General features: G+C 36.8%; 1 protein-coding gene across 1 annotated transcript; it reads right to left on the bottom strand.

The window, feature by feature from the left end:
* Positions 1-8006: 8006 nt before the first annotated feature.
* On the bottom strand, positions 8007-8711 carry LOC131217682 (uncharacterized). The gene has a single exon (XM_058212651.1). The coding sequence runs from the start codon at positions 8578-8580 to the stop codon at positions 8254-8256; it is 327 nt and encodes a 108-aa protein (XP_058068634.1). The 5' UTR covers positions 8581-8711; the 3' UTR covers positions 8007-8253.
* Positions 8712-23897: the final 15186 nt, after the last annotated feature.

Here is a 23897-nt window from a genome sequence, read left to right as displayed (position 1 = left end):
TTTGTTTTTTGTTTTTGATATTTTGTTATCAATCAGTCTTAACTTCATGCAAAAATTCATGATATTTTCATGAAATTTGGTGCAACCAAACCCATCTGAGTGTTAATTAGAAAATAAAGTTTTAAAGTCTTTGGGCATATGTTTGATTCGCGCTGCGTCCCAACAAACAAATGCCATTTGGAAAAAGGGTCAACCGAAAGTCTGTTCATGACGAATGCTACTATGGCATGCAGTTGTCTGGATGTTAAAAAAGGACTATCCCTGGGTACCAAGATCGTCAGTCATTCTGGCCTTCCCTATAGCTACTCCATCGGGAAGTGCGAGGAAAGGGCACGATCCCCCATAGCAGGTGTTTATATAAATATTTAGACCCTCATCTGGCAGGCTCAGAACTGGGCTATAGTCCAATAGTCACGCTTTTCCAATGATCTGTTTGTGTTGTGGGAAAAGAGAAGTTTGTGTGTCCAAAACATTCGATGGACGCGGGCCCATATTCAATCATTTATGATTTTCTGATTGTAGTGACTTTCGGGATATGGTCCATCCATGGTGAAGTTCCACCAGATGATCTGTTTGAATTTAATGTGTCCCATGGGTTTTATATGGAGGAGCATGTGACATTGCAACGTTTGTGATATTAGCATAGAAAAGAGGAAAATCTGAGGAAACGAACGACCAACGAAGCTGTATCTGGATGTCTTGTGGATATCACGCATTGAAAGTATAGGACTTGTTAAATTACTACTCATTGGGCGTTAGGTTGACAAGTCAATAAAATTTAGATGAAATTCATCATTTGGCGGGCATGTAGTGGTGGATAAATGTGAGGTCCATTTAAATGGCAGGGCTCCACAATCAGGATGTCAGACTGTTTAATCTAGTGGGCTACTCTGTAGATGAGCTACCTAAAATCACGGTAACAGTATCAAGTCACTGCATAGGAAGTCTGCAAGTGAACAGTTAAATAGTTTATAAAAAATAAAAAATAAATAAAAATAAAAATAAAAAATAAAAAAAGAAGATGAATTCCGCGTTGATTGGTTGACGATGTTATCACAGCAGTTATTAAAAAAAAGAAGTAGATCAATTCCGCGTTGATTGGTTGAGGATGTTATCACAGCAGTTTTTAAGCAACGGTATCTGTGGCTCATCCACGAGGTGAGCCCCAAATCAAACTGTCGGATTTACTACAGTTGGTAGCAAAATACAGGATGGTGGTAGGCATTATTGATGCTTTCAAAATAATGTATAACCTTATGCGATTCTGATGCCCTCAAAGTTAATGTTTGATCCGTTTGGATGTACAAATGAATTGAATCATGGATGATATGGATCATATAGTGGAGCCGAAAGAACTCTAATATAGTAGAGCCATCTTTGCTCACAGGATGTGGCAAGGTGATCTATCCATTGGGTCCATCCATATACTGGCATCTGGACAGATAGCTTACGTTGTAAAAATAAAACCCAAAATCCTATCCCTTCTTCTTCTTCTTCTTCTTCTTCTTTTTTTTTTTTTTTTTTTTTTTTTTGTGGTAGCCCGCTGCCACTATGGTGGACAGGATTGTACAATGAGACAAACCAAGCTAGGGACCTGCATATGGCAGACATGATCTACCATCTTCCGGTTCGTCTGGCCCCATCAGATAATCTCCCTTTAATTACGAACATAATGATAGATCCAGTATTTGTAATTAGGAAGTAGCCCACAAATTCCAGTCATGTTCATTTCAAGCCAACTTGGAAGTAAGGATGACAGTGATATGACACTCTTACCCTCAGTAGGAATGCCACAATTTGGTTATTTTATCCGTTATCAGACTGACCGTTGATATTAAGTTAAATAATACATCCAAACACATGCTAAGGCTCCTCAAAAGAGATATTAATGACACAACTGTAATAGGCGCTACTGACATTGGCAGTTTTGACTGTTCTTTTTTTTTTTTTTTTTCCCAGGCTTAGAATGGTATTGGTTAGAACTTTGATCTTGGAAATTCTCTCTACAGAAAGTTGATGTTGCATTCTGTTCCCTTCGCCAGGATTCACTTCTTGTCCATATGCTGCAAATAACAAAAATCAATGGACAGAGCAGCATGTGTTTAGCCATTTCTGTCTCAAATGAGCTTTGGATGTGAGACTCTGATCTGACAGTTGTGAAATGTGGGGTCCACCACTTGGGATCGGTGGGTGGGCTGTTGGTCTGCAGCCGAGCGGGTCCAACATTTTGAACTAGTAAGGCAGTCACATTTTAAATTTTCAGTTTCCTAGGCCAATCAGCCCTACTTGGATTAGACAAACATATCTTTGCATGGTTAAATTAACTTACACCACAATTCGAGGGACTTGTGAGTCAATCATGAAAATTATGGCAGCCTACTTGGTAAAATCAATGTTCATAATGCAGTGCATGAATTTATCGATCGCCCGTGCTACATGTCATTTTGGTGATGGTGGTGGCGCTGATACAGAAAATGAACAATCCAGAGCAGAAGCATTGGGATATTTCCTACAGACCTCAATACTTGTTTAATCATCTTTCTTCATGCAACAATCTTTTTGTGGGGCGTCTAAAATGAAACCTTCCTCGAACAAATATCAAAGCAGAATAATGAAGCATAACTCTAGGGGCTTGGCTACTGGCGCAGCTCCCTGGTCATTTCAAAATTTACTCAATTCATCAATCTTAAGAGGAACATCTCATTTGTGTACGTTTGGAGGCACCCCAAATTACAATTTCCTTGGAATTTATTTTGATGGTTTCGGCTCCAAATTGCACCTATAGTTATGTTCACCAGAACTACAATTTGGGCAATGCTTGTTAACAAATGCTAAGAAACATCCTTAGTTCTGTTATTTCCTTTCAAGTGGAATGAAACTCCACAATTTTTTTTAATTTTTTTTTTTTATTTTCCTTCTTCTTCTTCTTTTTTAATTGAATAAGCCTGACACTAGCATTTCAAAAATCTCAACTGAAGCCTGACAACTTGCGCTCCTAAATGTAGGAGCTATGAGAGATGGGTCCTATGGATGTCACAAACCTGAAGCACTAGAATAAACTCCATCCAAACATGTCGTGCATTATAAAATCAAGGTAAGCATTGGGAATGGTAAGAAATTAGAAAATTTGCAGCATGAACAAATACTTGCCATAAAAGGATGAACTACAAGCCCCCATAAGAGCATCTTTCAGATAATATGTTAATGCATTTCAAAGAAAGATAATCCCACAAAGCATCTCAGTTGTTTCGCATTTCTTCATCAATTGGGTTGTAAATCCATTTATACCAAAAGTCTGAGGTTGAATTTTAAAAAATAAAATAAAAACCCAGAGAACTACAAATTTATTTTGAAGGGCTTAACAGTCAAAGAATTCATTTCTCGATGAACTTGAGAACGTACAAAGGTTGAGTATAAAAAACCTATTCGGAAATGTTTGCAACCTTCTAAGTAGAGAGAGGATGCCTCTCACCCCACTGTGTGGTGTGTGTGCATGTGGAAAGAAAGAAATGGGAGGATCAGTAACAAAATTTTGTCCACCAAGACCATTAAATAAGAATTGCAGCTTCGATTGTAGATTGGGCAATGGAGAGACCTGAATTTCATAACGTTTTGAGAGCGGAGTTATTCCATGAATGGATAAGTGTAGAAGAAGATGGCATGACGAATGGTTAAGCTCTTTTATGGCCTCTTCCTTGGGGGTGCCATCCAAGGTTTTGAATACTGGTTTCAGAGGGCATAGCAACCTTGACCCAAAATCAATCTGATATGGGCCATATCAGACCACATATCAACCTGAACCAGTCAAAAAATTTTAAACCAAAAATAAAAATAAAAATGGAGGGGAAAAAAGAAGAAGAAAGAAACATAAGAATCTATACTTCTGTGTGTTAGGCATGTAGACAAAGTTTATAAGACCATTCTTTGGTAAATATGCTGTCTATTGGGCTGGGGGAAAAAGTTGTCTATTGGGCTGACCTGTTGAAAGCTGAGTTGTCTTTTGACCTCTAGTAGGAAGGAACAAAGTGCTCACGGTCAACAATCTGCACGAGGCAAATGATTCTTCCGAATGTGTCTCTTCTATGTTATCAGCATGAGAAAACAGCAAACTATCTTTTCATCCATTATCTATTTGCAAGAAAGATATGAGAAGGTTTCTTTATCATGTTGGCACTTGGTGGGTTTTGCTGGGTTCCATAGAATCTCTTTTGTTGTCATGGCATGGTGGGGTCAAATGGAAGAAAGGGAAAAAGATCCGGCGTCTATGTTTGCTAGCTGGGATATGGTCAATATGGTTGGAGAGGAATCATCATTGTTTCAGGAATTAGAAAAGATATATTGTGGAGGTGTTGTAATTTGGCCAAAGACCATGTCTACGAATGGGCAGCCAAGGCAATACTGCTGTCTCAGTTCCCTGATAGTTGGGCAGATTTGTAACTAGTTTTTTCTGTTTTCTGTTTGTTTTTGGTAATTCTTGGCTTCAGCCTCGTTGCAATAAAATCATCAATGTTTTAAAAAAAATAAAAATACTAAAAATCATCTCAGAAAGCGTAGGCTATAAAGACCAAAGAGCCCTTACTGCGAAGTAGGCAAGTACTATCATGACATGATCTAACAATTAGCATCATGATCCAATACAAGTTTTCTGTTATCTACTCACTTAGAATTTAGAGTCCATCAAACTTAATGCATATGCACATAACTTCAAAAAGCATAATTACTTAACTACCAATGTCCCCAAAATGGTCCACTTTGCTTCAATTCATCCAATCCTGCTCAAATTTTATGTTTTGATCTTCAAAATATCCTCAATCAAATCAAAATATCTAAGCTTCCTCTTAAGGTTGAACTATGAGTGAAAATCGATATAAAAGTGGAAACAAGCCTTCTTATGTGTATCAGCCTGCAAACAATACAGAGTGCACACAACAGTAAGGACGATGTGGCCTCTGATGTTTGGATTGGACAGTTTCACCCCGTTTAGGGCATTGGAATTGGCTGAGCTGGATGCTGTACGCCCATATTGACTGATAAAATATGGACATTTGAAACAGATTTGAAACCATGGTACCATATTTGTGGAATCTAGTTTTCATTTTTCCTCTTAGCTTCGATTTCTTGCAGCTTTGTTGTTTTCAGCTTCTCACGGGGGAGTTTTCAAGGAATGTTTTCTCTTGCTTAAGATGGGAGTGAAGGGCACTCATTTTGTTGGCTCCTTGGTGCCTTTCCCCCCTGACTTTTCTTGTTGTCTTTCTTTCTATTTTAATAAATTGATGGTAATTCATCATCATCATCATCATCATCATCTAAGCCTCATCCCAACTAACTGGGGTTGCCTACGTGAATCCCATTCCGCCATTCCACTATCAGGGCCACAACTACCAGATTCATGATGCAAGCTATGCCAAAAGTTTGATGCCGGCTGCCAACTTGAAACAACCCTCCTCAATCCAGGCTTGGCACCAGCAATGAGAGCACAAAACTCCCAAAGGCGCTATTTAATAGTCTATTACATAGGTTGATTACAATCAACGAGTCAAATTGATGGTTATTGTTCAAAAAGAAAGAAAAAAGAAAAGAAAAGAAAAGGGAAATGAATCCCTTTCGACTTATCAAATGAAAGTGAGGTAATCTCCCTAATCCATACAGGACGCTGACAATAAGATTGGCCATGTCATTGACAGAAACGAACCATCATAACACACATCACAGGGATTGTTGTTGCCACCCCCAGAAGTTGAGCTTCATCCGAGCAGCATGGGAGGAAACCAAGGTAACCACACAACAACACAAGCTGATGACACGACATGCCTAGAGGTTAGCATAAGGTGCATGCTTCCTAATTTTTTGTCAAGTATACATCACCAAGCACCTATCCCAGTTCAATAAAGTTACTTGAACAATCTACAAAAGCTACTTAACAACCTGCAAGTCATCATTACTCCATTACTAGCAAGAATGTGATCTTTGTTGATAATATAGTTTCACATTCCGACGTACGAGGACCGGGGAACCATTGCATGTATTGATGGTAGGGTCCATTTAACCTCCCCAATCAACCATCCAACAATTTTTGAAAAAGAGAGGTTTGAAGATTCTAGATGATGCTAATTTCCTATGGAAGAAATGGATTGGCAGCTTCATCATTAGGCATACCAAATTAATCCGCTTAATGTCAAGGATACAGACAAGCTATCGTGATAATGGTATTATCATAAGATTCATAAGAACAAACATGTCACCATGTGAATCTATTTTCACTCAGTCTCTATATCTAACTAGACTAGACAGTGTACTGCACCCTTCCAACTTTGCTGTCATTCATGATCATGATATAATCAAACCAATAAGCTTCCTAGAGAATATAGTCTTCCTTGTGGTGGTAATCAGATGGGTACATATGAGTCTTCAATTCGAAAAGTTATCAATGAGGAGTGGGACCAATTCAAGATACTGTGAAAATATATTGAAATAAGAATCTCTCTAAATGTTTGGTCTGCTAAAATTCCAACCATGAAAGACTTTGGAAATGATTGTGTCCAAATGGCCAATTCTGTATAACAGCTCACAACAGTGTTGCATAAGCCAATTATGTTCATCCCAATGAACTGATTTCCAGTATCAGTCTAACATCCAAATCCATAAGAGTTAGTGCAACTCTTCAAAGGCATTAACTCACATGTAGAAGTAAAGCTGCATTATCTATCATCTCATCTATCCTGCATGGACAATCAGAAGGATCCGAAGAAGACTGTCAATTTCAACTCTTCTTGGTAAATTATGATTCCAATGCAAGTTATTCTTGGTAAAATTAATACGTTACAACATTGAAATGTAGAAAACCCCGTTGTCACCATAGAGTGTCCGATTCCTTTCTTAATACCTATCGAAGAACATGTGTATGGTGGCACTGGGATCCTCTTTCCTCCTAAAGGCTAACCCTTTTTCAGGTATCGAAGTCTAAATTCAAATCCATAGATGGTAGCCATGGACATTTCCTTTTTGTGCAGTGCAAAAGAACAAAATAACAAACACCAAGGTATGCAACTTCCTGAAAGACCGTCTTCTTTAACCCAAACACTTCCATGGGCTAAAATGCTGAGTGAAACTCGTCAAAGATTCTAGCATCATAGGAAGCATCGGATTCATGGCTAATAACTGGTTGCGCAAAAGGAACTAATAGGATTTCCCCTCAAAACTACAAAGCAGTTCAACCGATCCCTCAAAATTCGCTATTGAAACCACCACCTAAACCCTGCCTGAGATCTAATTCAATTACTATAACCTCCCAGAAGATCACATTCGAATGTCCTAACACCAACAGGTAGCAAAATTGTAACACCATCAAATTCTTACCACAATCGGCAATCTACAAAGCAAATCTTATGCAGAGACAGAAACGCAAACATTGCAAATCCCTACACAAATCAAACCAAAGAGACAAAAAGGAACCTTGCCCTCGCATATGCTTAGGGCCTGTTTGGCCGGGTAGATTGGATGGTATTATAGTGGATTGCACGGATTTCAAGTGACAGCTGCGTCAGTGGATTGGTGCAAGATCTATGGGATTGCTATATCCCGGGATTGCTATATCAGGTCTGTTTGGCACGCCCGGCCAATCCCGGGATTAAACCTTCCAATCCCTTTCAATCCCTTGAACCAAACACGTCCCAGGCAATTTTGAAGGGATTAGGGTGGATTGGATGGGATTTAAAGGTAATGATGGTGATGTCAGTGGATTGTCTTAAGATCCATGGGATTGCTATATCCAATCCGGGGATCTATCTTCCAATCCCATCCAATCTGCCCGGCCAAACAGGGCCTAAAACACTCAAACCTCCAATCCAACAGCTGAGAACCACCAAAAGATTTATATATATATATATATATATATATATATATATATATATATATATATATATATATATAATTCCAAAATCAACAAAATCAACCACCCCAAATCAGAAAACTCCACCAAGATTATTGGCTTTTGATGAGAATCCAAATCACACAAACAAAGAGAAATACATATACAACTCCACATAATACATATAACATATCTAAACATAGTTAATTATAATTGTTGAAAGAAAAGAAGAGCCGAATCATAGTATCATAAAAGGCCCAGAAATTCGTTGATTGAGATCAATCTTCCAAGATCTCAAACTCACACACAGACAACAAAGGAAAAGGGGGAGAAAAGAAAAGATTTGAGGCACAAAAGGAGGTGGGCCCTACCCACCCAGCCAAGAATCACCGCCATCCATAAACCACCTGTGTATATCTGTCCTTGAGCCATCTGAAGCTCTTCCTGAAAGAGCCTTTCATCTTCCCTTCAACAGAATAGACCTTGTAGCTAGCAACCCTCTTCTTCCTCTGCAGCTCAGGATCGTTGAAGCTCCAGTTTTTGGAGGAAGACCCACCACTAGTTTTGCTCTTCTTGAGCTTCTTCAAGTCCTTTTGGGTTTGTTGGGGAGCAGATGAGGTGTAAGTAGCGCTGTAGCATCTCAGCTCATGGCCCCCGTATACCTCCATTTGCATCCTTCCATCCCCACACGACTTGGATCTCCAGTCCTCCATTAGAGAGAGGGGGAGAGAGAGAGAGAGAGAGAGAGAGAGAGAATTTCTGACTCGGAATTCGCGAATACTTCAGGTCTGGACTTTTGATTTATTGCTAGTTTTGGTGGGGTATTTTTCTACCGTGTGGTGATTTTGATGCTGACTGAAATGAAATGGTAGTGGTGTGGTGTTGTTAGTGGGTGGGGGACGCTGTTGGGTCCTGAGCATCATCCCATGTTCCGTACAAATGGGGCCATTTTCCAGATCAAGTCATTGATCTGATGGGATTCCCAAAGCACCTCCTAGATTGGAGGATACTGACCCTTCAATCAATGGCTGGCAGCTGAGACACTTAAAAAAGGCTGGCTTGCATGGCTGGGATCTTCCTATCAGATCAATGGTCTGGATTGCTGGAGATTCAGATCTGTCTGCTGCATGGGTAAATGGTTAAAAAGGAGTCGTGATTTTTTCCTGCAGGTATGGGTGATGGAGATGAGGTGGCAGCTCGTACGCTCGCACTCAGTAAGTGTACACGTTTCACATATTTGAGTAAATCGAACCGTCCAGCTCGTTGGTCCCACTTTTGAGCGGTCATAAACGGAAAATTACATTGATATTGTATCTTAATGTGCGGATTGGTGGGCATCTAACCGACGGTTAAATGACGGTTAAATGAAATGTGGTCATCCATCCAGATTGTCCGTTCACCAGAGGTTAGGATCATTCCATCAGTCCAACATTGGGCTTGTGACTTGTATATGGCGTTACCATGATTTGGATGGTTTGATTTTAGTTACATAAATGTCACGTCTATAATTTCAGGGTGCGTGAATACGGAACATTCACTCTGAGATGGTTTGATTGTATCTGGGTTTTCAGTGATGCCTCATACACTGACTTGGGAGCCTCAGGAGCCCATACGGACGGACAGAGTTATGATTTTGAAGCCCCAATAATTACTTTTTCATTTTGTCCGGATGAAAATATACATCTGCTGCAGCAAGCTATCGTCTCAAAAAATGGAAATTCTTTGTGAAAAGAAACGTGAGCTCCAGAAAAATTAAAATTTCACTCACCTCTTAATTGATCTGATATGTTTATTTTAATTAGATAGCCATGAACCCACGTACCTAATTTTTTTTTTTAAAATTTTTTGTTTGAAAATATATGTGGCTTTTATTACATTAATATGTGCTCTAATTTTGAATTTTTTCTTTTAGTATAATTTATCTGTGATAAGATTTGTCTTTAAACTTAAACTGATTATATGTAATTAAAACCCCTTACACGTGGAAGGGATAGATTTACTTTAAAATAACCTAGTGGGCCCTACGTTAGATGTATATGGGTTCAAAATGTGGAGCCCTTGTCGTATGAGGCCATGTGGTCGTTTCGTTTTCTCTTATATTCTTTGTTGTCTTGGGACCATATGAAGACGAAGTCATCTTTGACAGTTGGTAGTTGTATGATCGGAATCCGCACCCTTTGGGTGATAACAAAAAACTCTGGGCAAGCCCCAATGAAGTTCAGACCACTCTCCGACTAAAAGAATATATAATTTTTTTAAGTTTTCAACTACAAACTTTGAAATAGAAGTTATGGTGAGTAGAGGTAAGTTTTTTGTGTTTTGTTGTTTTGTCTTTATTGATGAGAATGAATGGTGGGAGTTTGTGAAAGAGAAAGTGTAATGAGAGTTTGTGAAAGAGTGTATTGGTTCCTTTATAAATGTTATAGGCTTATTATTATTATTATTATTTTATGAATAATGAAAGTTTGTGAAAGGAAAGAGAGTATGGTGGTTCCTTTTTTGTTGTATGAATGGTGGGGCCATATAGATCACCGATATTCATTGTTATTCATTGTGAATCATCAATATTAACAGAGGACCGTCAGTATTCACTATAGACCACAAATAATATCAGCAGTCTCCTATTAAGATCGGGGTATCCATAGTAAATATTAATGGAATTTACTGTGGATCGTCGATATTAACGAAGGACCATTGATATTCATTATGGACCACGGATAATATTAGTGGTCCCTATTAATATTAGCGGTCCTCTATTAATATAAGCGGTCCTCTGCTAATTTTTCCTGATATTCACTGTGGACTGCACATAATATCAAGGTTCCCTTGTTAAGATCAGTGATCAATGGTGAATATTAGCAGTCATTTGTTAATATCAGCGAACCTTTGTAATATATGATTAATTTTAAATTTAATACTTTGTTTCGCATATACTACAAAATTCTCTTACGAGGTAAGGGATCTCGACCCTTGCTTAGAATACTCCAATATAAAGGTCACTACCAAGTGCTTAGTATGATTTCTACCTATTTTAAGGGATGAATTTAACAAGTTACCTATAAGGAGGGAGATGTTTAGAAGAACTCAGTTTTGGTATCTACTTGATTTCGATGAAGGAGGATGGAGGGAAAATGGACCATTGCTCCATTGCCTAACGTAAAGGCACCTCGGTGACCTCCGCTTTGACTTCGGTGACACCATTCTCTAACTCAGGGAGATAAATTTTACCCTGATTATGGGTTTGAAGTAGAGAACACCAGACAAATCGAAGTAAACCGGTTAATGATCATAAAGAAAAAAAAGTATTAATGATCGATTTTTTAAGAATCTGTCTCATATTATAAAGAATGATTTTTTTTTTAATGACATTTCGATCTCTTCGAGGAGGGAGCATTGATGATGCAATCACCGTATAGTTGATGATGTTGATATGCATAAAGACTTTACTTGTTGAATCGTCCAAAAAGAACGTATATGTAAATAAGTATATAGATGTATCAAATAATTATGATGCATTTAATAATCATCTCTATGGGAGTGTGGGGTACCGGATCCTAAAAGAAGAAGTGAATATTGTGATTAAGAAACACATTCCGAACTCTTACAACTTCCGTGGATGCCCATATGCCCTATAGATAATTTTTTTCCTATGAATTTTTATAAATTATTATGCTACTATGATATGCCTTATTTTTAATATTTCTTGTTTCTCTCGTTCAACAAGTTTGGGCATATGAGGTCATCCCCAATTTCTGCTATCCGAAGGGCTGGGCCACCAGATGTAGTCTGATCAAAATTCCACGATTTCTAAATTGGAAGGCGATTAAGGTGGGAAAATATAGGGCTCTAACAAAAGTTTTTACAAATGCATGGGTAAGTTAAAGTATCACCTCAAACTTAGTTTATTCATGTTGTATTTTAGTGTTTTTGACATTACATACATATTATAACTGATTAGCGGCGAACTCATCCCCATAATGGATGAGAAAAATATCGTCGTTCTTGTACGAAAGAAATAGGTCGAAAAAGGAGATGTGGTGAATGAGAGGAATATGAGGAAAAATGTTAATGAGATGGAGATAGGTGAGATGAAGAATAAAAATGAAGAAAAAGAGCCATTATCAAACTCAGGTAGTTGAATGAGAGAGGAAGGGGAGCAGAGCGGGGGGAGAAGAATAGACTCCCGCTTTAAGATATTATCAAAAAAATTGAAGAAGGTGGAAAATAAGAATATCCACCTACGTAATGAAATAAACTTTCTACGAGCCGAGGTGGAGTTGTTGAAAGTATTTAAATTTTCAATTGTTATTCTGTATAAGTATTGTTGATTGCGATGTAATCAATATATGTGATGCGCATGTAGAGTACACATCCCACATCAGCGGATGTCATTATGCCAGTCCAGAAAGTGCGCCCAACCCACCAAAAGTTTATATTTATGGACTTATTAGGAAGGCTTACCTACAGGAATATGAAATTGTTGAGGCAGCTTATATTGACAGTGTTAATGTTTGGATAAAATGGTTATGAGAGAATGCGTGGGTTGATGACAACGTAAAATTTTGGCACGAAAGTCTTTTATGTACTTCATTTTAGATAATATATGTTTATTGATAATTCAGGGCATGCGAAGGGAATCAACCTATATATAGAATTTTTGACCGATCAACGTTTATAATATCCTGACATGTATCATCATTAATGCATGTTTGTAATAACATTATTTTAGATAATATTTATTTACTGATATGCATGTTTAACTTATATTGGAACCAATCTAACTTATAGTATTTTGATTCATTTTTTACAACAACTTTTCAAGGGTAATGTTGAGTTACTACAAGAATATGGTGCCGGACTGCATGTACATAGAGTTAGAGATGACACATTGCATGATATTAATTCTTAAGTTTTAACTATTATTGTAGGTGAGCACTTACAAAAGGAGATGTGGAATTTCGATTGTGTAAGTTTATCATTGTACTTATACGTGACTTACTTGATTTAGTGTTATATGTTGTATTTGGTTTAAATGTACTTATATTATGACTTATATATTTTATACGTATATTTTTCACACAATATTCAAAACTAACACTGAGTTTTGATTGTCGTGCACCCAAAAAGAAATTGATTCAATTGCTCGATAGCATCTATACTAGATGTGTGAAGAAGTATGATGAGTTTATAACTGACTACAGGAAGGGGTTGATATGGTTGTTCCATCTATGTGATGGGAGCAATAAACATTGGGAAGTCAGACGACTTTTCGAAATAGTAAGCGGGATCTCAAAACAAACCAATAAAAACGAATGCAGGGTCTTCATGATGGAATACATTGAATTCCTATGTAGCAACCGGAAATCGTATTTAACCCGGTAAGATTCTTATAAAATCTTTCTTGGTCTGATTCGTTAATGTTTACTGGTCATGCCATTAATAATATTAACCTGTAAGTTAACATATAGGACAAAGTCTCTTATTTTAGAGATGCAATACATTTTGATTGTCTTAAAAAATTTAGAAAGACTAAAAGACAAAGATCCAAACCGGTTGATGATGAAGAGGAGGAAAATGAGATAGAATTTATAAATTCGAGACTTCCCAATAAGACGTCAACCACATATAAATATTCATTCCGAAAGAGAAAGAAAAAAATAAGCGATGTAAAATGCATCACTTTTTGTATGAGATTTATGGATTTGATTAGAAAATGTATGTATGATTGTTGTAAGATGACGCGAAGCTCGGAGTAACAATGTATCCATTTTTTTTTTTTGTAAATGTGGAGTGTAATGTTTACTTATTATTGAATAATCTCAAGTATAAGACTGCACAATAGTAATAACTCGGTGAGACCAAAATCGTTCCACAGTGAATTGGGTTGAGAACAGAATAAGAAATAATTAGGTGGTCTGGTTTTTTAATTTAGCAGAGTTAAAAAAAATTTGAACAATTAATTAAAAAATAATTAATGAACCAAGAATCCACACTTAATAGAATATGAAATTAAGTTATCTTCTCAAATTGATAACTCAACTAGAACCGGATTCCAATCCATTCTAATTGGAAGATAATTCGATAAAATTAATTAACAATCATTTAATAAGATAAGAATCGAGATAGAGTGATCTCTCATGAAGATTTAGGTAATCAATCGCAGATAATCAAAAACATATATTGTACTCGAAATTTACAATAGATCAATCAATTTTATAGATTGATTCATTCTCCAATTTAAGAATTCAATCACACGCCATAACAATTCAACTTAAAAAACCAATAACTTGAATTAAACATAAATTAAATATCAAAATCTATTAAGAGATTCATCTATTGACCTTACCTAAGAGATTAGCCTAATATGGCTAGCATTTTAAATAAAAAATAAAAATAAAAATAGAAAATCAATCTAGAACTGAAATTTGGACAAAAGAACCACACCGAAAAAACTTTGTCTCTACTATCTTTCTCTTATAAACCCTAAGATGATGATTAGAGACGTCTAAAACACTCTAATTTATAGGTTTAGAAACCTAACTCTCGCACTGCCTTAAAATCTCTTCGAATTTACGCAGTTGTCGACACTATCGATCGATGCTTGATTAATCAAATCGATAGATCCTAATAACATCCATCAATTGATTTTCAAAATTGGATATCGGGTTGATTAATCAAATCCAGTCTATCGATTGATTAAAGGTAGCAAAATATATCCAACAAGCTTTTTGAATAAATAAAAGATTTTCACTCCATCAAATTTCATTCGTTAATTAATTGACGGGTCAAAAAAGTCTCCAGTGAACTCCAGAGATAATTCGATTTTTTCGATACATCTCCTTGATCGATCGATCAAGGGATCGAGTCGATCAATCAATAGCTGCTGATTTTCTTCTGATATTCACCCTTTGATTTTCAGTTTTTTTTTTTTCTTCACTTTAGTACTTCTTTTCCTTAAGTTTTTGAATCTTCAAGTCTTCAATTGCAGCTTCCATATCTTAAACTCTTCAATTATATTCTTTCCAGCCTTGATTCCTAATTTTAAGCACATATTCATCTTTAGGTTCTAAATCACCTCGCATGTAAAAATATATATCTAATAAGATCAAATTAATACTTCACTACATGAAAAATTAGTGCATATAAAAGTATAAATATGCAATATTTAAGTCTTAACTTTTATGGCCAAAATTTTAAAAGTAATGTTGATCAAGTCAGATTTCATAATATTGAAAAGTATATGGATTAATGTTTTGGTTTATCACATTGCAAAATATATGAATTGCACTATTGATTATGGATATTAACAGAGGATCGTTGATATTTAATGTGGATCAATGATATTAACAAATGAGCGTGATATTCAATATGGATCAAAGATATTAACAAAGGATCGCTGATGTTCATTGTGTATCACTAACATTAACAAAGGACAACTAATATTAATTGTGGATTACGGATATTAACATAAGACCATTGATATTCACTGTGGATCGCCGATATTAGTAGATGACCACTGTTGAGACTCAAATATTACATAATTTTTTTCATTTATATCTTGGTTCTATGAACATAAATCATCTTAATATTTTATTTTACTCATATATGTGTTGCAAGGTGAATTTAAGAGCTTGGATTGAAAAATGGTGCTAAAAAGTAAGAATTTGATGCTCAAAAATCACCAAGGTAAGGGATGGATCTTAGGAGACCAAGATTGAAGAATTCACATGCCAAAGATCCAAGAACGCCAAGTGAGGAATGAAAAGAATCGAAGATTTGAAGTGAAGAATCCTGAAATCGTCCTGAAAAGTGTATTCTAAAGCTCTGAAGTCTATTTTAGAAAACTGCGCAGTAGAAAGTCTGTTTTAAACGAACTATGCAGCGAGAAGTCTATTTTGAAAAAATATGTATATTTTAGACGGTTTCTAGGGTTTTTCAACTTTATACGAAAATTGGAGTTCCCTACTTATAAATAAGGCTTCATAGGGCATTCTTAAACATTATTCGAGACATCCCAAAGCAAAATTTAAGATTTTTAAAGAGTTTTTAGTTTTATTAAAGCTTTGTAAATTATTTTTTTTAGATCTTTTCTATTTGCAATTTTTTCTTTATTTCTTTTTGCTTTTTATTTCTACAATTTAATTAAGTTTTTCTAAGTTCCCTTTAGCCCAAGCTAGAAGGGAAGGGAAGCATATGGGTTTAATATTTCTTTAAGATTATGATGATTGATTGTTTTAATGATGAGAAGAATGGTGTATGCATGTTATCTATTATTTAGGTTTTATTTTTTTATCCTCTTGTGAGATCCATATGTTTCCATCATATGAGATCCACATTGATGGATAGGCTTACCTAGATCAATCAGATTTCCTAGATAGGAGATGTTCTCAACATTTTATATTTCTTTGATATTCATTATCCTATAGATATTGAATACTTAAAATCAATGGTGCTTGAGAATATATGTCAATGGTGCAAATCCATTATTTTCTAATCTTTTATATTATTTAATAAAATATTTAAACTGTTTTATTTTCCGATTAGGCTGATCATAGTGCTCAGATCCTAGTTGTGTTATCCAAGTCATCATGATTTTGAAACATTAACCTATGTGTGGAACTTTGAAGCTTGGGTGTTATTTTATTCAGTTGAATTACATCCATTCAAAAATCTCAAAATCAAATCACCAGAATAATTTTTATTACTTAGTTTGTTTTGCATTTGATTTTTTTCTTCTCACAATTCATCTCCCCGTGGAATCGACCCTATATTCACGCGATACTACTTACGAACCTCTGCACTTGGAGGCAAGCAATCAACCACTGATATTAAATGTGGATCATGGATATTAACAGAAGACCGTTAATATTCATCATAGACTGCAGATAATATCAGTAGTCTTCTGCTAATATCAACGATCCACAATGAATATCAACGGTGCTATGTTAATATCTGCGATCCATAGTTAATACCAACGGTCCTCTATCTATATTCCCCCACTGGGTTGATGGTTACAAGATTAATTCTTATAAGAATATTACAAAGATGGAAGGATGTGATTAAGGAAGGTTGATGGTTATAAAGTATATATACAAAAAATCGTAAGTCATTAATTAGAGGGATGTGATTAATGAGGGTTACATGTGGGTGGTTTGGTTCTCCTGGTTGAATGCATGTAGTTGGTTTGATTCTCCAGATTGATTTTTTTTTTCACAAAGGCTTTAGGCGGTTGCATGGCGCTTTTAATGCAATTGAATAACTGCGACCTCCAATGAGTATCGATGATCTACAGTGTGCAGTCGGCCAAGACCACAATAGTCTGCCGATATTATCAGTGGAATTCATTGCTGATTGCCGGTATTAATAGAGGATCGTTAATATTCACTGTGAACCGTAAATAATATCAGTAATCCCTGTTAATATCCACAATCCACAATGAATATATATATAAGCGGTCCTCTAATAATTTCTGTCGATGTTCGTTGTGGACCACAAATAATATTAGTAGTACCCTGTTAAAATCGGCGATCCATGGTGTGGACCACAAATATTATTAGCGATCCCCTATTAAGATCGACAATCTATGATGAATGGTGATCCACAGTAAATATTGATGATCCACCATAAAATAGTCATCCATTACAATACATTTCCATCTCAACATTCTTCCATTGTAAAAATTAATCCATCACAACAGTCAACCATTAAACATTCATTCATTCCAACATTCATCACATTCATCAATTACAACATTCTTACATTACAATATTAATCTATTACAATATCCTTTCATTATAAAAAATCATATATTGTAATATTCTTCCGCACCCTTCTTCCTTTCACAAACTCCCATTATTCATACCTAATTAAAAAAAAATAAAAAAAATCTAAAATTCAACTATAAAATAAACTAAGAAAGAAGGAGTAAAAGAATATGAAGAATAAAGGGAACAAAAAAAATATCCTCATTCCTTTCACACCCTCCTCCCCTCGAAAAAAAAAAAGGAAGAAAGAAATGATCATATAGCCCTCGAAAAGAGCCTTACATTTTGAACCCACCCACATCTTATGTGGAGCCTACTAAGTGGCTTGAAATAAATCAATGCACATTTTGAATCTATCTACATCTTATGTGTGGCATTGAAATCACCAAACATAATATAGCCTTGAGTATAAGGCTGATATAATTATTTTATATCTATGTCATCCAACCATGTTTTTCATGTCATTTTTAAGCATGAGGACAAAATTTATGCAGATGCAAATATTAATGCTGATTGACCGTAAAAAACTTCTTATCAACCACAAAATTTTTGAATCAAAATTATATTTGTTTTTTCCCTTCATCTATGTCATTTTGACCTTATCAACAGTGTGGATGAAAAATAAACATTACAGTGATCATTAATGTATGCTTCTAGAAGTTTTTGATTGTGTGAGTTAAATCACCAATGTTTTCTATGGTGTGATCCATCTGATACTTGGATCTCCTTTTTGTTTTTTTTTTTCACCTCAGTTCCTAAATTGAGCTGGAAAATGGATGAACGGTACGATATACAATACGTGCATCAATATGGACCCCACAGTCAGGGCCGCACGGTGTAAGGTGAGGCTGGAGCCGCATCCAATCCGCTCCCTCGTATGTTTGACCTAAGGAGTTAAGACCTGAAAACAGGTTGGCAGAAGTACGGTGGTTGAACGGATTAGGTGTGCCTCGGGAACGGATTAGGTGAGACACCGACCCACCCAAGATGGTGCGGCCCTTAATACTGTAGGGCCATATCACGCACTCCACTGTTTTTTGGGATTTTTTTAGAACATCCCAAAAATGAAGCAGATTCAGTTATTCGGTGGATTGTACTTAGGAAAAGGCGGTGATTGTATATTAATAGGCCACAAAAGTTTTGAATTAAGCTGATATTTGGTTTTTTCCTTCACCCATTTTCATGTGATCTTATCAAAAGTTGGGATGATAAACAAACATTGCCGAAATGTTACAGTTGGCCCTAGGAAGTTTTTAATGGTAAGCTCTTCGGTAATCAGTGTTTCTTATGATATGGTCCACGTTCCTCTTGGATCTGCTTCGATCTTAGGTTCATGCACTAAAATGATCTAGAAAAATAAATGGACCACATGAATGTAGAATATACACATTGAGGTAGGCCCACGCACCTTCTTGCATGAGGCTGGCCTCTCCTAATCTGCGCCCGGGGCCTCATCCAAGAAGATGCGCCATTATCTTGAGCCCACCCTTATTCATCTAGTCAATATCCAGGCCATTCATTCATTTTGCTGGATCATTTTAAGAATGATTCCAGATCCTTTGTTTGCCACATCAAGAAAATCCTGCTTTGCTGCATGTTGATCAGTCCACATTATCATTGACTTTGCTAGCAATGTTGCATGAAATGCAGCGTGTGATGATGTGGTCTAATTAGATTGCAACAAGTAGAATTTTATTGCTCATGGAATGCGGGGATCCAGATTCTTCAAGAAAATAAGCCCAAAAATAAAATAGATCTCATTCTTAGGTGGACTATTCCATAAGAAACAAAGGTGATTGGCTATTAACAGGTTATAAAAGTTTTGGATTAAGCTTATATTTGTTTTTATCCCTTCATTTAGGTTTATGTGACATATCAACTGGTTGGATGACAAATAAATACTACGTAAACTTTCCTGTGTGCCCTCGTAAGTTTTTAATGGTATAGCGTTCAATCACCTATTTTTCCTATAGTATAGCCCATGACATTGGTATCTTGTTCATTTTACCCTAAAATGATCCGACGGAACAGATGAACTGTATGGATATAGAATACATATATCGAGGTGGGGCCATGGCAAGGGCTGCACCGTCTTGTGTGAGGCCAGGGCGCACCTAATCCGATCCATCCACCGTACATGTGGAGGTGCATCAATCCAAACAATCCAAATAGTCGGTCATCCAAAGCATAAAACATCAACTGAAAGTATGAACGGTGCAAAAATAAACGGTTGAAAATAAAACACGTCGAAAGTATAAGTTAGACGGTCCTAATCAAGCGGTTATGATCTCTGCAATACACACGTATCTTTCTGTCGTCAGCACCGTAAACTTACCTGATGCAGTTGCGTGCAACCGTTGTTTCCCAAAGCCTGTGTGACCCAAAGCATTGTGGGGGCCACAGCCATGTCCATGTGACATCCATCACCGTGATCTGCTTCATTAATGTTTGGGATCACATCCTCACATGGGTAATCTCAGTAGGCCCCACAGAGTTTTGGGTGACACTGACTCTGTGTTACACGCAACTCGCGTGCAAGCTCATTCCACGCAACTCTGCGAATACTTGCCGTCTGATGGTCAGCCCCAAATGTCAAGATGCTGTTCCGTCAAAATCAGTTGAGTCTAATAAATTAAGGGCCTGTTTGGCCGGGCAAATTGGATGGGATTGGAAGATAGATTCTGGGATTTGCGAGGTGTGCCAAACCGACACGGGATCCTGATGTCGGGATATGGCAATCCCATGGATCTTAAGATAATCCTCTGACATCACCATCATTACCTTAAAATCCCATCCTATCCACCCTAATCCCTTCAAAATTGCGTGGGACGTGTTTGGCTCGAGGGATGGAAAAGGATTGAAAGGTTTAATTTAATGGCCGGGCGTGTCAAACAGACTAGATGTAGCAATCCCGGGATATAGCAATCCCATAGATAAATACCATCCAATCCCATCCAATCTGCCCGGCCAAACAGGCCCTAAGGTAATAAGATGAGGAATGTATCGTTGTAGTATTACATGGTGAGCCACCGTACCGTATGCAACGGGTATACCCGTGGAATACTTCTTCATGTCTATTTATGAAGCCTGAGCAGCGGCAAGCAATAAATTTACATGCAGCTTTGACGGGGACAATAAACGGTAAGGGACGGCAGTCAGTAGCGACAAATCCGGCGCGGTCATCAAATTCAGGGAATTGGTATGAATTTTCGGGGCAAAGAACGGACCACAGTGCAAAATAGCGATTAAACATCAAGGAGATGGAAATATAATATGTTGACGGGAGATGAAATTAGGGAATAGAAAATGCCACCAAAAAAAAAAGAAGAGAAAAAAGATATTACATTCGAAATCATTATCTGATATTGACAGGTAGTTTGACAATTGATTAGGATAAGTCTTTGGAGACACATTTGAAAAGAGAAGTGCTGAATAATAGGCTAATTTTAAAATATGTTAGGAATAAATTTACCTCAAATTTATAATTATCATATTTACCTCTTTCCTGGCATGGAACTAAGGAAAGCTTGTAAAAAATGTTGATTCTCAACTATGAAAGGTAAAAGAATTAATGTACACGTTATGAGATCTTTAAATTTGGCATGTTAGAATTTTTACCATTGTAAATATTTTTAAAAGCTAAAGCTTAGGAGAAGAAATAACTTTCTCTATCTTAAACTCTTTTTATTTATTTATTTATTAAGTTAGGTAAGCTTTTAAGGGAGCATTTGGATAGTAAATTACTTTAGATAGGCTATATATGCCCAAAGTCGCTTTTTTGAATTTTTACATATTAAGCAAATAAGTATATTTGGTAAACAATATATTTATCTATTAAAAAGTAAAAAAATATATTTTATTTCCAACATCACATAAGTATTTATCTCTCAGGTTTGTTTGGCTTGCCCTTGTATTTAGTGTCCATCATGTGGGGCTAACCTTTGAAGTGGATCGTTCATTGTGCGAGCCCCACCTTGCATGTGGATCATCTATCATGTAGGGCCCACACCGTGGATGTGAGTCATTCATCATTAAGAGTCAGCCTTTAATGTGCACTATCCATTATGTAGGGCCTACCTTTAATGTAGATCATCCATCATGTGGGCTCCACCATTAATGTTATTGTCCGTCATGTGGGGCTCACCTTCAATATTCATTATCGTATTATGAAGCGCAACTTTGATGTGGATTGTCCATCATGTGGACCCACTTATGATGTGGGTCATCCATCATGCGCGGCTCGCCTTAGATATGGATCACTTATTATTATGGTCAACCTTTTATGTGGACCATCCATCATGTGGGGCCCACCTTCATTATTAATTACCCATCTCATGAAGCCCACCTTTGATGTGGATCGTCCATCATGTGGGCCAACCTTCAATGTGGGTTACCCATTATGCGGGGCTCACTTTTGATGTGGGCTATTCATCAATAAGGGTTGACCTTTGATGTGGACTGTCCATCATGTGGGGCCCATCTTATTGTGCGTCATCCATCACGTGGGGCCCAACTTCAATGCTCATCATATGAAGCCCACGTTTGATGTCAACCATCCATTGTACAGGCCTCACCTTTAAAGTGGGTCATCCATTGTACCGACCTACTTTGGATGTGATCTATTTATCATCAGGGGGCCAACCTTTAATGTGGACCATCTGTTATATGGGCCCACATTAATATGGGGCCATCCATCATATGTGGCCGACCTTTGATGTGGACCGTCCATCGTGTGGGCCCCACATTCGATGCGGACAATCCATTAAGTTTATAAATATTTTTTTATTAAGATGGCAACTTTTTTCAATTTTCAGCATAATTATAACTATATGAGCCATCATTATTATTGGTAGGTGTTTGTTAACATCGGAATTATGGCATAAGGATCAATATTCAAATGCATTCAAAAACAGAGAAAACGTAATTATTACAAAATTTTATTATAAAATTATCTTATTTACGGTGATTTATGGACAAAACAAACACCCCACTATTCATCATTATAGTCAAATTGCACTAACATCAGTGGAAATTTACATGGGTAAGTAATCACTACCCGTTTGTGGCAAATTACTTTGTAATTGGAAGAAATGAACAAGCCCTAAAAAAGCAACTTATTTAGTGGTATCCAAACATACTCTAATTTAGATAAATCCTAATTAAAGACAAACTCATATATCTCTTATAATAATGTGTTAATGACTTGTATTGAATTATCATACTCCCTCCTAATAATAAAACTTGATTTACACTTTTTAATTAGATAAATCTAATGTGAGATGTTTGTAACTATAATCTTATATGTGGAATAACATCGTCTTACATCCATGAGTAGCTAGAAGCAATGTCCCAATTCCAACCATTTGTCCTGGAGTATTGATTTGATCACTACACACACAGAGGGGGGGATGGTACTATGAGGTCGAGTTGTGTGGGCTGCACCGTGATGTGTGTTGAAAATCTACCCCATCAGTCAGATGCATCATTCCATGGTGGGCCATGGGCTTAAAAATCAAGTCAATCCATAACTTGGGTGGGCCACACCACATGCAACGTTTGAGATGGGTTACCCTCCATTAAAACATTCATAATCATTTATTGGGCCACCGAGATGTGGTTCACAAATCCATCCCATCCATTGTGTATGTCCCACTTGAATGAGGGGTTAGACCAAGTTTCAACCCCATCCAAAACTCAGGTGGGCCCCACAAAGTGCTTTTATATGTTTTAGGCATGTCTTCACATGCTTGTAGATGGTATGACCCAACTGAATTCCGTATATGACTGATTTTTGGGATACGCCATAACCTAAAGGGCACCCATCAAATGGACGGTGTTAATTGTCAATAAACCTCGCTGTGGGGTCCACACAGCTCGACTTCATTGGAAGTTTCCATGAGGTTGACCTTATAGTACCATTTCCAATATATGTGTGTGTACACACGCATACCACTCACAATAAAATCTAATTGACCATTTAACCTGGTGCCTTACATGAGGCTCATATACATCCTTACCAACATGTAAATATCTAATAATTTTCTCTAATCCTTCTCCGTGACCTCATCTTAACTCAGCCACTTTTCAAGTATAGACTTAGCCAAATCCAAGCGTAGACCTAGTTGAATCTATAAATATGACTTTGAGAACTTAGATTAAAGTAGCATCACAATGTCACAATCTTCTTATATTTCATAGGATGATAATGACAGAAGAATCACTCACGGTCATGGGACTTATTCTTGCACAACAGTTGGATTGAAATG

The sequence above is a fragment of the Magnolia sinica genome, chromosome 1 (assembly GCF_029962835.1).
Source record: "Magnolia sinica isolate HGM2019 chromosome 1, MsV1, whole genome shotgun sequence".
In the NCBI taxonomy this organism is placed as follows: domain Eukaryota; kingdom Viridiplantae; phylum Streptophyta; class Magnoliopsida; order Magnoliales; family Magnoliaceae; genus Magnolia; species Magnolia sinica.
The sequence above is the reverse complement of the archived record's forward strand: the minus strand, read 5'-3'. Positions and strand labels throughout refer to the sequence as shown.

Coding starts and splice junctions, on each gene's coding strand:
- LOC131217682 (XM_058212651.1), bottom strand. CDS start 8,580: ATGGAGGACTGGAGATCCAAGTCGTGTGGGGATGGAAGGATGCAAATG.